A 15,138-nucleotide genomic window follows, 5' to 3' on the forward strand; every position below is an offset into this window, starting at 1 on the left:
CGCCAGCGGCCTAAATCCACTCGCCACGGGCGAGTGGTTATCATTATTTGTCGAACACTGTGTATATATATATATATATATATATATAAGCAATACGATACCCTTGCACTGCACCACCTTGACAAAGGTCCCATTCGTGAACCGAAACGTTGGTTTTATGTTTATTTTTTCAATACACTTGTTTGTTCAACTCTGGAGTGCTGCCTGCTGATTTCGTTTCCAAACGGTATCGTATTGCTTATTCTTCATTATAGGATCTGCACCCACATCAGTGACTATTATTACGGAGTGCTTTTTGTTCTTTTTCTATGATATATATATATATATACACACACATACACACACACACACACAATCCAGAGATAGGGCAATCACTTGGTAGTTGGATCTTTCCAGGCCCACTACGTCTGCTAAAGCTGTAAAAATGTTACGACAAAAAATGTAGTTATCAAATTAGTTTATTCAGTGTACACAGGAGAAAGCTTCTATAGAAAGTCTCTCTAAGAGTTAATATGGTATGACATATATTTATACCCTAAAAACTAAAACATACGCCCCTTTGAGGTCGCTTGTGCGTCTTAAAAATAACGTAATTGTATAATAAAGAAACAAAATGAATATATGTAAATCAGCAAAAAATATTACATCAGCTTTAGTAACCTTTCCTCCACATTAATTATTGATACTTTGTTTCAGGGTTATAATGTGAGAAACTGTGCTTATCTCAGACTCTAGCTAATTCTACCAAGGTTTCTCATTATTGCCTGGACGTTTCTCTACCTCCCCACACTTCCACATACTCCTCATCATTTGCAGCTGGTAAAGGATACAAAGAATCTACTGAGAGTCCAACAACCCCTGCTTCTCACGTTCACACAGACAAGTTTCACAGAAATCAGCACATAACACATGGAAGACAGACACAGACTGATTGACATAGAAAACTTATAGCAAACAGGACAAAATGGCCGACAAGAATAGTCTGCAAAAATGGCTGCTGAGATTTGAGTGCTGTTTACGTTTAGACCCCCTTAATGTAAAATTCCTCAACAGTCTTACGTCAGTGTCAGGGAAGCTGGACATTGATGAGGAAAAACAAGACAGACACTCCAATGCAAAAAAAGGTGAATATTTATTCTCAACGTTTCCGCTCTCAACAGAACCTTTATCAAGAACAGCAACATAGTAACACAAGTGAACCAAAATATACCCTACCATACACCCAGTGATTCCCCCCCCCCCAAAATAAAATTATATATATATATATTTATAGTATTAAAAGTGTCATTAGCGTTAAATGAAAACATCTTTTTTTATAAACAAGTGTGACTACAAAAAGCAGAAAATTCTGAAGGTAATTTCTATAAAACTAATTTATGTAAACCAGTTCAAATTATGTAAACAAACTATTCATGTTTTGTGACTTAAATATACCACTATGTATATCGCTGGTGTTTATTAAAAAAAAAATGTGGTTGTAAAATGGGGGGGGGAAAAAAGTGTCCTGCGGTTGCAAATGAACTTTTCTAATAAAATATGTTTGTACCTGTTTGTCGGATTATATTCTTCAGTATATTATACTTGTAGGCCCCTTTTCCCCCTTGTCTAGGGTGACCACGTGTGATGCTATTACCTGAGTGGCAAACAGGAGGCCTGATCCTCCACCACAGGGAGCCTGGGGTGTGTGTAATGAATATACTAACAGCGCCTCCCCCTGGGAAGGATCCTCACACAGTGGGATAGCCCCTCCCAAGACAATATAGTCAGTAATTGCACACAAGGGTATATGTAACAGTATTTAATGAACAGTACAGTAACTTATAACAACAACTATGCAACATAACATAACACCACATCACAGTATAATGAGCACCCCACCCAGTACCACCAGTGAGTGTCCCAACTGTACTTCGGGTGCAAGGCACCAATACCCTGCTGTCCCTTTCCCAGTGTCCAGCCCACCCAAAAGTGTAAGGAGTAACGCTCTCCCGTAAACTGTTGGTGCACTTGTTGAGGTACCTGCCGAGTACTCCAGTACTCGGTGCGGCCGACTTAGAAATGAGGATCCATCTGATCGAGCGACGTGGCCCTCAGCGATGGTGTCCACCTCTGCGTTGGGTGGACTCCGGTAGGAGGGTCTCACCTTTAAGAGTCTTTGTTAACACCGCGATGGTCTGGTCCCAGACCACACACTGTGATCCCCACACGGCGTCTTCACTGTCCCTGACACTACAGTAAAATGGGTAAGCGTCCCTATCTAAGGGGCTTTCCCTGCAGCAGTCACCCGCGTCACGTGATTGGTACCCAAGGGGAGTTTCCAGCCTAGTCGGAGTGCCAGTGACACTCAGACCCTCCCTTCCCCTTGTCTGCCCTGTCTCCAACTAAATAACTGACTCCTGACTAACGGACTCCTGACTGACTGACTTCTGACTGATGGACAACTGACTGACGGACAACTGACTGACGGACTCCTGACTGACGGACTCCTGACTGACGGACTCCTGACTGACGGACTCCTGACTCACGGACTCCTGACTCACGGACTCCTGACCGACGGACTCCTGACTGACGGACAACTGACTGACGGACTCCTGACTGACTGACTCCTGACTAACTGCCTCACTCACTGCCTTAACTGTCAGAATCTCTCAGCCCTATTGGTTGCCCGGCATGTGGACTTCAGCCCCTGAGGTTGTTGGAACTTGCAGTTCCCTTGCTGCTATACTCTTATAGAAAGGTAAGGGGACAAACAGGGGACCAGGGGGACTGTGACAGGGTGAATGAACGTCACCAGCCATATACCTGGCAAACCTATGTTTAGGCTTGCAGTGCAGCAGTGACGTGGTTAAGTTTCAGTTGAGAAGGGCTGCTTAATTAGTCTGACCCCAGCTGGATAATTAAGGTGTTTTAAAACCCCCAGGCTGTATACACATGCAAGCTAGCTGGTCAGGAGACAAGACTGAAATACTGAAGAGATTACTGCTATAAGGTCTGTTTTTCAAAGTACATGTGTGATAACTGTCTGTGTCCTGCATGCTGAAGAGAAGCTGCCTTGTTTTCTATGCTGAAGAGAAGCTATTTTGTTTTTGTGTGCTGAAGAGAAGCTATTTTGTTTTTGTGTGCTGTATGGTTTAAAGGCTCAATAAATAAGCCTTATCAAGAGAACCCGTGTGTGTGGTTACATGTACCCTGCAACATATGGTGTCAGAAGTGCCGGGATTTTGAGAGGCCCCTGCAGCTGAAGTGCCACACACACACAAAAATGAGAAAAATGGAAGAATTTTTAAAAGAGTTTCTATGCAAGCAGACCAGACAGCCGGGACTGTTAATGCAGGAGCAGACCAAACAGCAGGGAGAGTTAATGCAGGAGCAGGCCCAACTACTATTGCAGCAGCAAACCCAGCTCCTAACCCAGCAGCAGGCAGCACAGGATGAGCGGATGGCCAAGCTGCTGACCCAATTCCAGGGGTCTGCTAGTCCAGAACTTGCGAACAAACCCCCTGTCCTCCTGAGGAAAATGGCTTCGAACGAGGATCCAGAGGCTTTTTACTGACATTTGAAAGGGTTGCCGAAGCTCAGGGCTGGGCTGCAGATCGCTGGGCAACTGCTTTGGTCCCGCTCCTCATAGGAGAAGCCTAGGCCTCATATCAGGGCCTCCCAGCAGATCAGGCAATGGACTACCAACAAGTAAAAGCCACCATACTGGATCACTTAGGTCTGACCTCAGAGACCTACCGGCAGCAGTTCCGGAACCTGAAGTACACCGCTAAGATGAGACCCCGGGTCCTTGCTCAGCGGTTATTGGACTTGTGTACTCGCTGGATACAACCCGAGGAGTGCACTAAGGAGGCAATTCTTGAACAAGTGGTTTTGGAACAATTCCTACAAATAATAACCCCTTCCGCACGCTCGTGGGTAAAACGCCATGATGCTGAAACCCTAGATTTGGCGGTCCAACTCATTAAGAATTTCCTTGGGGCCGTAGATCAGGCGAGTGCCCTGGACCCGACGGATCCAACTTCACCAGCACTTGCGAATACCCAAAGAGGGAGTTTGGAACAACGGGGAAACTACGGCCCCTCCATACGCAACCGCCAAGTGCCACGAAAGGAGCAGTCCTTCCATCAAGGAAGAATTCAAAACGTCGGGCACCGCCGAGACCCTCATCCCCTTCCTGATGTCGGCTTGTCGCCAAATGAGAGGAACTTCCGAGGACGTCGCCCACAGGACCCACCAGATGCCTGGTCTCCAGTATCCGGTCCAGCGGAGAGCTATCCGCTGCACCCTCCTGTGAGGGAACCCTCTCCATGTACCACCTGCGGAGAACAAGGCCACCGGCATGTGGACTGTCCACAGATGGATTGTTCCTTCAGCAGGACCGTCGTCTCGGCCGTCACTGGAGAAAATTACAAGCCTGGCTACTTCCAGCCCAGGTTGGGGGAAAAAACGTCCAGGCCCTTGTAGATTCGGGCTCTGGGAAAACTCTGGTCTTCCAGGAACTGTTACCGCCTAACGTGTGTTCTTTGACTCCCCATGGAGTATAGAATGTATACACGGCGATGTAAAACGGTATCCGACGGCCAAAATCTGGCTACAGGTAAAAGGTCAGGAGGCCTACCTCGAGAAGTAGGAGTCGCTCCTTGGCTCCCTGCCCCAGTTGTGCTCGACTGGGACTGGCCTTTCTTTTCGGAACCAATGGCTCCAGTCTCTCACGAGGAGCCATATTCTATGGCTCAGGAGATCCCTGGCAAACTGTTCCCCTTCTCGGCAGACCTTTTTCCCAGTAGACACCGGGTTCAAAAGACTCGGAAGCAAAGACGCTCTGACAAACAGGACTGGTTGCAGAAATCTGGGTCTCAAGGTGACCATTCTAGTAGCCAGAAGTCACAAGTGATGGCTGGGGATGGCTAGAGGGAGGGGAATATGGGCCCTGGAGATTTACCAGACCTTTACCTCCCTGATTTTCACCAGAGGCAAAGGGAAGACCCAGTCCTTGCTAGACAGTATGATAAAGTGGTAAAAATTGATGAGCAGATATTGAATGCACAGGGGGTGATAGTATTCCCCCATTTTGAATTATCGAATGATATCCTGTATAGGGTGAATAGGCAGACACAAACAGGGGGGTCACCAGACAGATATTGGTTCCCAAGGCGTTTGTTAAATCTGTGTTCACGCTAGCCCACACTGTCCCTTGGGGTGGTCACCTTGGCAGGGATAAAACATTGGACCATATTTCGTACCGATTCTATTGGCCAGGGATGCATAGTGATATTGCTAAGTTATGTGCGGCATGTCCGGAGTGCCAGCTAACTAGTCAGAAGGGACAAAAACCGCCCCTTTGGTTCCTCTACCCTTGGTGTCAGTCCCTTTGAGAGGATTGGGGTAGACTTGGTAGGACCTCTAGAACCTTCTGCGAAAGGACACAGGTTTATTCTTGTAATAGTTGACTATGCAACAAGATATCCTGAAGCGTTCCTCCTGAGAACAGCAACGGCAAAGCAAGTAGCCAACAAGTCGTTGGAACTGTTCTCACGGGTTGGACTTCCCCAGGTTATGTTGACAGACCAAGGTACAAAATTGTTATGGCTAAACTGATGCAGGATGTCTTAAAATTACTAGAGGTCATGTCTGTTCGGACATCGGTCTACCATCCAGAGACTGATGGATTGGTGGAAAGATTTAACCGAACTCTAAAAGGGATGCTGAGAAAATTTGTAGATTCAGAGAAGAGAGCCTGGGATGAACTTCTCCCTTTTCTGCTGTTTGCAGTGCGGGAAGTTTTCCAGGCCTCCACGGGATTCTCTCCATTTGAATTGCTGTATGGCCGCCAACCCCGGGGTATCCTAGACCTCCTAAAGGAGTCCTGGGAGGAACAGCAGTCCCCTTCTAAGAATACCCTGCAATATGTACTAGACCTGCTTAGGAAGCGCCTAGATGTGGTCGGCCATTTTGCCAGGGAGAATCTTAGATCAGCCCAGGACAGTCAGAAGAGACATTACAATCAAAATGCTCGTATGAGTGTTTCACCCAGGAGATCAAGTGATGTTGTTGTTACCCAGTTGTGAGAGCAAACTCCTAGCCAAATGGCAGGGCCCATTCGAAGTACTCCGCCGCACGGGTGATGTGGATTACGAGATCGCTCAACCAGGGTCCAGGAAGGGTAAACAAATTTACCATGTGAACTTGCTGAAACCCTGGAAGATGCAGCGGTCTCTATTCATCCACCCGGTGGAGGAGGAAACGGACTTGGGTCCTCAGCCCCCATGGGAGAACATTATGGGTGACGATAAAATCCCAATGGGTAGACAGTTGTCCTCTGAACAAAAAGGGGACTTGTTAGAAATAATTACACAATTCCATGATGTTTTTTCTGATTTGCCAGGGCAAACTAATTTAATTTCACATGTGATCGAGACAGCACTTGGGGTAAAAGTACGTTCCCGTCCTTATAGGTTGCCTGAAAGTCGTAGGGCCCTGGTAGACAAGGAGGTACAAGAAATGTTACACTTAGGAGTGATTGAGGAATCATGCAGTGAGTGGTGTAGTCCACTAGTTATGGTCCCTAAACCCAATGGGAAGGTAAGATTTTGTGTGGACCTCCGAAAGGTCAATGCGGTATCCAAGTTTGACGCATATCCGATGCCAAGGGTGGACGAGTTAATTGACACCCTTGGTAATGCGGATATATATCCACGCTGGACTTAAAAAGATAGTGGCAAATACCTTTAGAGGAAAAGTCCAAGTGCAAAACAGCTTTTGCCACTCCCATGGGTTTATACCAGTATGTGACGATGCCATTTGGACTGCATGGAGCCCAGCCACATTTCAGAGACTTATGGATAAAGTGCGGAGACCCCATAGGGCTTATGCCGCAGCCTACCTAGATGACATTGTCATTTATAGTTAACACTGGCGAGCCCATCTAAATAGACTGAAAGCGGTCCTCAAATCTCTAAGAGAGGCCGGGCTCACAGCCAACCCTAAGAAATGTGCCTTAGGTAAGGTGGAAACCAAATACTTAGGGTATGCAGTGGGAGGTGGAAAAGTAAGGCCACTTGCCGACAAGGTAGTTGCCCTGAAAGAAGTTCCGACCCCCCAAACAAAAACGCAGGTACGCTCTCTGCTAGGTTTAGCAGGGTACTATCGGCGGTTCATCCCCAACTACTCGGAAGTTGCAGCCCCATTAACGGACCTCACAAAAAAGTGTGCCCCTACACAAGTGGTATGGTCAAAGGAGTATCAGAGAGCCTTTGAGGACATAAAAGGTGTCTGTCAGAGGGTCCCATCCTTAGAAGCCCCGACTTCAACAGGCCTTTTGTAGTGCAAACCGATGCATCAGAGATAGGGCTAGGGGCAGTGTTGTCACAACAGTTTGAGGGAGTGGAACATCCGATCCTTTTTCTGAGTAGGAAATTGTTCCTGAGGGAAAAAAACTACTCAGTGATTGAGAAGGAGTGCCTCGCAGTAAAGTGGGCAATCGAGGCTTTGAGGCATTACCTGTCAGGAGTCCATTTTACTCTGGTGACAGACCATGCTCCATTAAAGTGGTTAAATAGTATGAAGGACTCCAATGCTAGATTGACCAGGTCGTATATGGCCCTCTGTAACAGGGGACCTATCCCTGTTCAGTAATGTGCCTTTAATCTAGCAGTGTGGTAGTTAATTACTAAACACCACCTGCCTGATTAGATTGCTTACAAAAACCTGCCTGTTCAGACAGGAAGTAACTCCTCCCTAGCTCTGACTGAGAGCTGACCTTTGGAGAGACATAGCAGAGGTTCTTGAGTCCCAGGAGAGACTGACCAAAAGAAACCCAGATCTCTGGAGCTGACGGGTCTTGAGCTCTGCACAGCAGAGCTGAATTCAAGACACAGGGAAAACTACTGCACCTGAAGCTGAACCAGGAAGTGAGATTTTCCCTCCAAGAAACAGATAAGACTTTTATTCTTAAGAGACTGCTTATATCTGCTTATTTCATGTTATATGTTTTGGGGCTGCGAGAACTGCTTGACTAAGGGAGATGTGAATTATTGCATAGTGTTTCACTAGAAATACTCCCAAGTGAATGGAAGTTTGTTCCCCCCTGTGTTTGGATAATTTTCCTGATGAAAAGGAACAGGCACAATAAAGCCTATTATAATTTCACATTATAAAGCCTCCTAATTGCGTACCTCTGTGAACGTCCGTCCACATATGGTGTCAGAAGTGGGACAAGAGGTGTCTTTGTAGTTAAAAAGGACCGGAGATTTTTATGTGAAATTTTTTTTATGCTTTTTGCCTACAAGCAACTTAGAAAAAAACAAAAAAAAAAAAACCTCTCATGCAGCAGAGGCAGAGTTAAAGGGACACACCACTGAAACCACACTGCACTGAAACTTACAAAAAACACGGATGGACTCTTTTCCCCAATCCCAAGAGAATGCTGAAGCAGGTAAACCTTTAATTGCCTATCACAAAGTGTAATACGGTCATAGAAATAGGGGTTTTGCCTTCCAGCCAGTCAGGGTTCAAGAAGTGAGTCAGCCCTTGAAAAGGGATAGGTGTTTGTTGTTTTCAAAAGTTTCGCTGAAGCAGTGAATACAGATGGTGACCCATGAGGGGTACTGATTTTGCAAATAAAGGTTGCCACATCGCATAGGGCTACCAGCTGTGAATGGAGTATATGCAGAAAAGTGTGAAAATTGATACAAAGACTGTGCTGAAGCAGGGGAATTTTTAGCAAACACATGCTGAGTGTAAAATTGCCCTATAAAGGAAAAAGGTTTTTCAAAGCCAATTGCTGAGTGTTGAGTCACCCTGCCGGGAATGAAAGAAATAGTCCACTGCAAAGAATGTTTTTTTCTGCAAGTAAAAAAGTCTGCCTATATATATCTTGGGAGCAAAAACAGACACCCAAAGTGTGAAGTGTGAATGCCATAATACCCAAAGATGAGACTGAAAATTACTGAACTAAGGCAGAAAACCAAATTCTGTTGCTGAAGTGGGGAGATTGCACCCTGCAAGAAAATGGTGTAAAGCAAATAGACTTTTTTACCTAGCAACTGCACAACTTGTATACCTGATAAAAGAAAATGCATGCACAGTACTGCTGATATTAAAAAAATTTTTATCCAAGAAAGAAAAGTCTACATAGATGCCTGTGAGAGCTACGACCTCTACAAGCAAAATATGCCCATCTGTAGGACTACCACAATTGGGGGTTCTAGCAAATACATTGGCAACAGCTGCAATAGCGCCTCCTGAGGTCAGGAAGAAAATGACACCTGATAGCCTAAAAATGGAGGACAAGATGCAGCGTTCCTGTAATGAACCCTACGCCACGGAAGAGTGGCCCTTCCAGTCCAATAAAGAGGAAGACATCTCTTACGGGGAACCCGAACCGAGTCACACCCACAAAACACCCCAAGAATGGTGGGGGTGCCTGAACTCGGCACGAACAGAAAAGACCGCTCCCTTTGATGATGAATATGATCAGCAGGAGACAGAGCGGGAGCGGTGGATCACCGAATATTTCTGTCAGCTAAAGCAGCTGCAAGAAAAGCTTGGCGTATATAATGAAGCTGCTAAAACTTCAAATGAAGATGGAGACCCCAGTATCCCTGAAGGGACGGTGTCATCCAAATCAAAAAGGAAGAAAAAGAAAAGCAGTTCTTCACTTACCGTGGAAGGAACAGACACGTCCGCAGATCCTGTGGAGGAAAAGGGGGACCGAGTTGCCCTGCAGCCTAGAGAAAATGAAGAATTCGTCCCACGGTTAACCGAATATCCAGAGGGCCCAAGGCAGAAGTCGTGCACCCCAAAGAAGTGTCTGTCCGGTGCTAACAGTGAGGAACCCTCAACTAGTCATCCCAGGGAAGCGGAGCCGGAACCAGTGAGTGACGATCCCTTGACCAGCCCTGAAGACGCCCTGAAAATTGCCAGGCATGACTGTGATCTGCTCTGTGAAGAATTGGGAAGAGAGAGAAAAAATAATGCTGAGCTACAGAAGACTGTGCTCGCAATTTACTCTGCGGCCAAGACCGAATTGGAGGATCTCAAGACTGAGCTAGATACTGCAAAGGCTACTATTTCCGCCATGGATGAAAAGCAGAGCCAATCTGATAAAATGGTGGCCTCGCTAAAGCGGAAGTATGAGGAGGCACTGAAGCAGATGACAGTCTTCCAGCAAGATGTTCACACTCTTCGTATAGAGCTTGATGCCTCACATCATGAGACCAACAGCTGCCGCACAGACCTGGAAGTTTCCAGAAAGGAACTACACAGTCTCACTGAGGAGCTGGACATTGCTAAAGAAACTACTGTCAAACTTGATACAGATCTCAAAGTCTCTCAGAAGGAGCTTCAGACCCTCAACCTAGAGAAAGAAGTCTCACGCCAGGAGATTGTCATTCTCAAAGCAGATGTGCATAAATGGAAGGAGGACTGCAAAGAAGCCCTGAAGAATATAGAGACTGAAAAAAGAGAAAATTCAAGATTAAAAAGAGAAAACTTAAAACTGAAAGAAGAAAAATTTCAGTTGACAGAAGAAGTCAAGGAAAAGTTTGACGCAGAGCACCGACTGCAGAACCAACTGCAAGGTCTGCGTACACACCACCAGTATGCTGAGGAGAAGCAGCAAACGCTACAGGAAGAAAAACTGCAGGCTGCTAAAGAGGTACAAGTGCTGCAGGAACGTCTGAATACCCAGTACGTCCCCACAGAGCAGTATGAGGAGCTAAAGGCCACGCTGCATGTCTTCAGAGCATCGTTGGAAGCAGAGCTTCGATACCAGGTGACTCTGTATGAGAGGGAGCGTGAGAAGGCTCAGAAACTGGAGCAAGAGCTGGAGAGACAGAGAGACTGTTCCATTCCCTTGAATCAGTACACCAAGGAGAAAACAGACGCAGCGGTAACCTTGACGACAAAAATTACAGAGCTCCAGAATATGAAGGAGACTCTGATTCCTCCAATACGGAGAAAGGTATTGGCTCTGCCCAAGCACCAGTATCCCACAGAAACTAATGCCCGTAAGGACAAGGGTACAGTGAGAGTTGGGGACTCCACGCAACTTCAAAACAAAATTACGAAGTTTGAGCCACCAAAGAAAGCACTAGCCAAACCTACAGCTGCCCAACAGGCAACAAACAGAGGTAGGAGTGCAGAATCAAAGCCAGAAGAATCCTTAGCTGAAGAAGCTGAACTGGCGACTCCGTGGTGTGGAGAAGCTGCAGAAAGACCACTTCAAGAGCAGAAAACTTTAAGGGCTATTCCTAACTGCTCTACAACTGTTGCCATACACTTTGTCTACAAAAAGAGGAGTGCCTGACGCAACAGAAATCTCAAGACCGCGCACGCGATAAAAAGACTTTACGTGGAAAAAGTCCTCCTCGAGCGACTGAGGAGTGCTGATCTCAAGCATCTTCGGGAGGAGACAAAAATAAACTGGAGAAAGGGCTCCAATCTCAGCGGGACAGAGGGTTCTCTTCCTCCATCCACTCTCATTCAAGTCACAGAGATATCTAGAATGAGAGTGGAAGGATGGGCTTTGGCCGTGGTAAGCCCGAGCTTCCCACAAACAGGGGAGGTATGTAACAGGGGACTTATCCCTGTTCAGTAATGTTCCTTTAATCTAGCAGTGTGGTAGTTAATTACTAAACACCACCTGCCTGATTAGATTGCTTACAAAAACCTGCCTGTTCAGACAGGAAGTAACTCCTCCCTTGCTCTGACTGAGAGCTGACCTTTGGAGAGACATAGCAGAGGTTCTTGAGTCCCAGGAGAGACTGACCAAAAGAAACCCAGATCTCTGGAGCTGACGGGTCTTGAGCTCTGCACAGCAGAGCTGAATTCAAGACACAGGGAAAACTACTGCACCTGAAGCTGAACCAGGAAGTGAGATTTTCCCTCCAAGAAACAGATAAGACTTTTATTCTTAAGAGACTGCTTATATCTGCTTATTTCATGTTATATGTTTTGGGGCTGCGAGAACTGCTTGACTAAGGGAGATGTGAATTATTGCATAGTGTTTCACTAGAAATACTCCCAAGTGAATGGAAGTTTGTTCCCCCCTGTGTTTGGATAATTTTCCTGATGAAAAGGAACAAGCACAATAAAGCCTATTATAATTTCACATTATAAAGCCTCCTAATTGCGTACCTCTGTGAACGTCCGTCCACACCCTCCAACCCTTCTCATTTGAGATTCAGCACAGGCCTGAAAAAGAAAATGCAAATGCCGACTTCTTTTCTAGAGAAGGGGTGGAGAATCGGGCTTCAGCCGTGCGTGGCCCCAGCCACACACTAACAGGGGAGGAATGTGACAGGGTGAATGAACATCACCAGCCATATACCTGGTAAACCTATGTTTAGGCTTGCAGTGCAGCAGTGATGAGGTTAAGTTTCAGTTGAGAAGGGCAGCTTAATTAGTCTGACCCCAGCTGCATAATCAAGGTGTTTTAAAAAAAACCAGGCTGTACACACATGCAAGCTAGCTGGTCAGGAGACAGCACTGAAATACTGAAGAGATTACTGCTATAAGGTCTGTTTTTCAAAGTACATGTGTGATAACTGTCTGTGTCCTGCATGCTGAAGACAAGCTGCCTTGATTTCTATGCTGAAGAGAAGCTATTTTGTTTTTGTCTGCTGAAGAGAAGCTATTTTGTTTTTGTCTGCTGAAGAGAAGCTATTTTGTTTTTGTGTGCTGTATGTTTTTAAGGCTCAATAAATAAGCCTTATCAAGTGAACCCGCGTGTGTGGTTCCATGTACCCTGCAACAGGGACCCAGGCTGTGTACTTAACAAAATAAACAGGCTGAACTGATTCTAGAGATATGAAGAACAACAAATCAGAAAAGACTAACACAGACTTTGCAGAACACGATTTAATAGAAAAATGTATTTCAAAATAGACTGCAAACATGCAGAATTATTGCATAGTTTGGTTTCATAAAGGAGGATATGGCCTGGGTATAATTTACAATGTCAGTTCAAACAAATACTTCCGTATTAGGCTGCGCTTATGTATTGCTGCCGTCACGTGCTCTTATAGTAGAAGCGACACGACGAAGTGACGGCTTGGCCGCTATCGCTGCAAGTCAATTTGATTTCACCGTTGCCGTCGCGGCGATGGCACTATAAGCGCAGCCTTATATGGTGAAAAAATAAACAACGTAAGCAAAACAACGTCAGGGCCATTTAATTGTAAAGGCTGTAGGGTATATTCCAGCGCTGGGAAGGTGTCTTATGGCAGAACACCGCTTAGGGAAGGTGGCCATTTGAACATTCTATCCTTTAAATTGATATTTTGTATGTCATTTTGACTAATGCCCTCTCCTAATGACCATCATTAGTTTTTACTGTCTCCACCCAATGAGAGGCCTCCACGGAGAGCTATTCTTTCGCTTTGAGCGCTACCTTTTATTGCAGACATGCAGAAAATAAACCACCCTGCCATGTGCCAATCTATCCTAAATTTCACGGGAAAGGGGTTGTTTGTTTCTGTTAATCTATAAACTGGACAGTAAAAATTATATATATATATATATATATATATATATATATACACACACACACACACACACACACACACACACACACACACACACAGTCTATACACACACAAAGAGGACAGGACATGGAATAACTTGCATAAAGTGACTTGTATTGTGGTTCAGAAATCATAATGTTTCAGTCCGCTGCTACGTGACCTTTATCAGGTTGGTGTGAAGGTCCCGTAGCAGTGGACCGAAACGTTGGTATCACTTTTGGACAACAATCAAGTTATTCAAGATACTGGTGTCCTGTGTCCAAGTTTCCTACCTGGGTGATGTATATATGGTTGTTCTTTATGATACGTGCACACAATATACCAATTACATATTATTGCTAAGGAGTGATGTGTGTATGTGTATGTTTTGTGAGTACGCTGTTAACCTATGGGCAAAAATCACATTATTTGCCCTGATTTATTGGACTTTATCCCGTGTGTATATATATATATATATATATATATATAAAATCGAAAACGAATAGACGATACCGTTCTATATATACACACACACACACACACGTTATAGCGCGATCCGCTACAACGTGGATCTGCTTATAACGTGGTGCGAGAGTGGCTCCCGTTTAAAAATGTCTTTCTTTTTTATCTTGGCAAACTTTCAAGATTTGCCGAGAGGAATGTCCGGAGACAGACCGACAGAGAGACCGACAGAGAGACCGACAGAGAGACTGACAGAGAGACCGACAGAGAGACCGACAGAGAGACCGACAGGCAGAGACACACACACGCCAGAACAACTTGAACAGCAATTGTGGCCTTACTGTGTTCAGTAAAATGCTACAGCATTACAAAGAAAGGAAAGCTTCACTGCAGAAAGAATACAAAAGATGAGTTCAATGGGCATACTAATGAACACCATTATTTAAAATTGACAACAAGACTTCACAAAAAATAACTGCGCATTTTTGTAATTTCCTTCCCCTTGATAAATGACTCCAATAGAGTATGTTGATGATTGATATACTTTTCTTGACACAAATGATCGGTGTTGAGAAGGGATTTGCTATATTCATTTCAAGCCGTTAACAATGGGCAGTGCAGGTCTCATCTTTCATTGTCACATCACCAACAGAAGAGCCAAGCAAAACAAAAAAACAATTAGTAGGGAAACTACAAGCAAATATTTACTCCAATTATCACAGCCATGATGTTACCCTGTTCAACTGGTCCAAAGTTTTTCCTGGTTCCCATATGGCAATTTCTGGATTCACGACGTGACAGACAGAGATAGATATTGAGCATAAGCAGGAGGGGGGTGACTCTCACATTTCTACTCTACCATGTGTTACACATGGAGACCCAACACCTCCCTGGTCTCCAGAAGATCATTTGGTGATTTACTTAAGACGGATTGTAAAATCCTCCAGCCCCAGCACAGCGTAGATATACACACCCACACACAAAGATCCTGCTATCCCTGCATACACACCCACACAGTAAGATCCTGCTATCCCTGCATACACACCCACACAGTAAGATCCTGCTATCCCCTCATACACACCCACACAGTAAGATCCTGCTATCCCCGCATACACACCCACACAGTAAGACCCTGCTATCCCCGCATACACACCCACACAGTATGACCTTG

At 45.3% G+C, this 15,138-nt stretch overlaps 1 protein-coding gene across 1 annotated transcript in view; it reads right to left on the reverse strand.

Moving 5' to 3' along the window:
* Positions 1-741: 741 nt before the first annotated feature.
* LOC142502200 (uncharacterized) overlaps positions 742-15,138 on the reverse strand; it is a 65,216-nt gene continuing 50,819 nt past the window's right edge. The window contains exon 4 of the mRNA XM_075613072.1: positions 742-816. Coding sequence (XP_075469187.1) covers positions 742-816 — 75 coding nt within the window. The remainder of the gene's footprint in view (positions 817-15,138) is intronic.

This window comes from Ascaphus truei, chromosome 8, assembly GCF_040206685.1.
Source record: "Ascaphus truei isolate aAscTru1 chromosome 8, aAscTru1.hap1, whole genome shotgun sequence".
Lineage (NCBI taxonomy): Eukaryota > Metazoa > Chordata > Amphibia > Anura > Ascaphidae > Ascaphus > Ascaphus truei.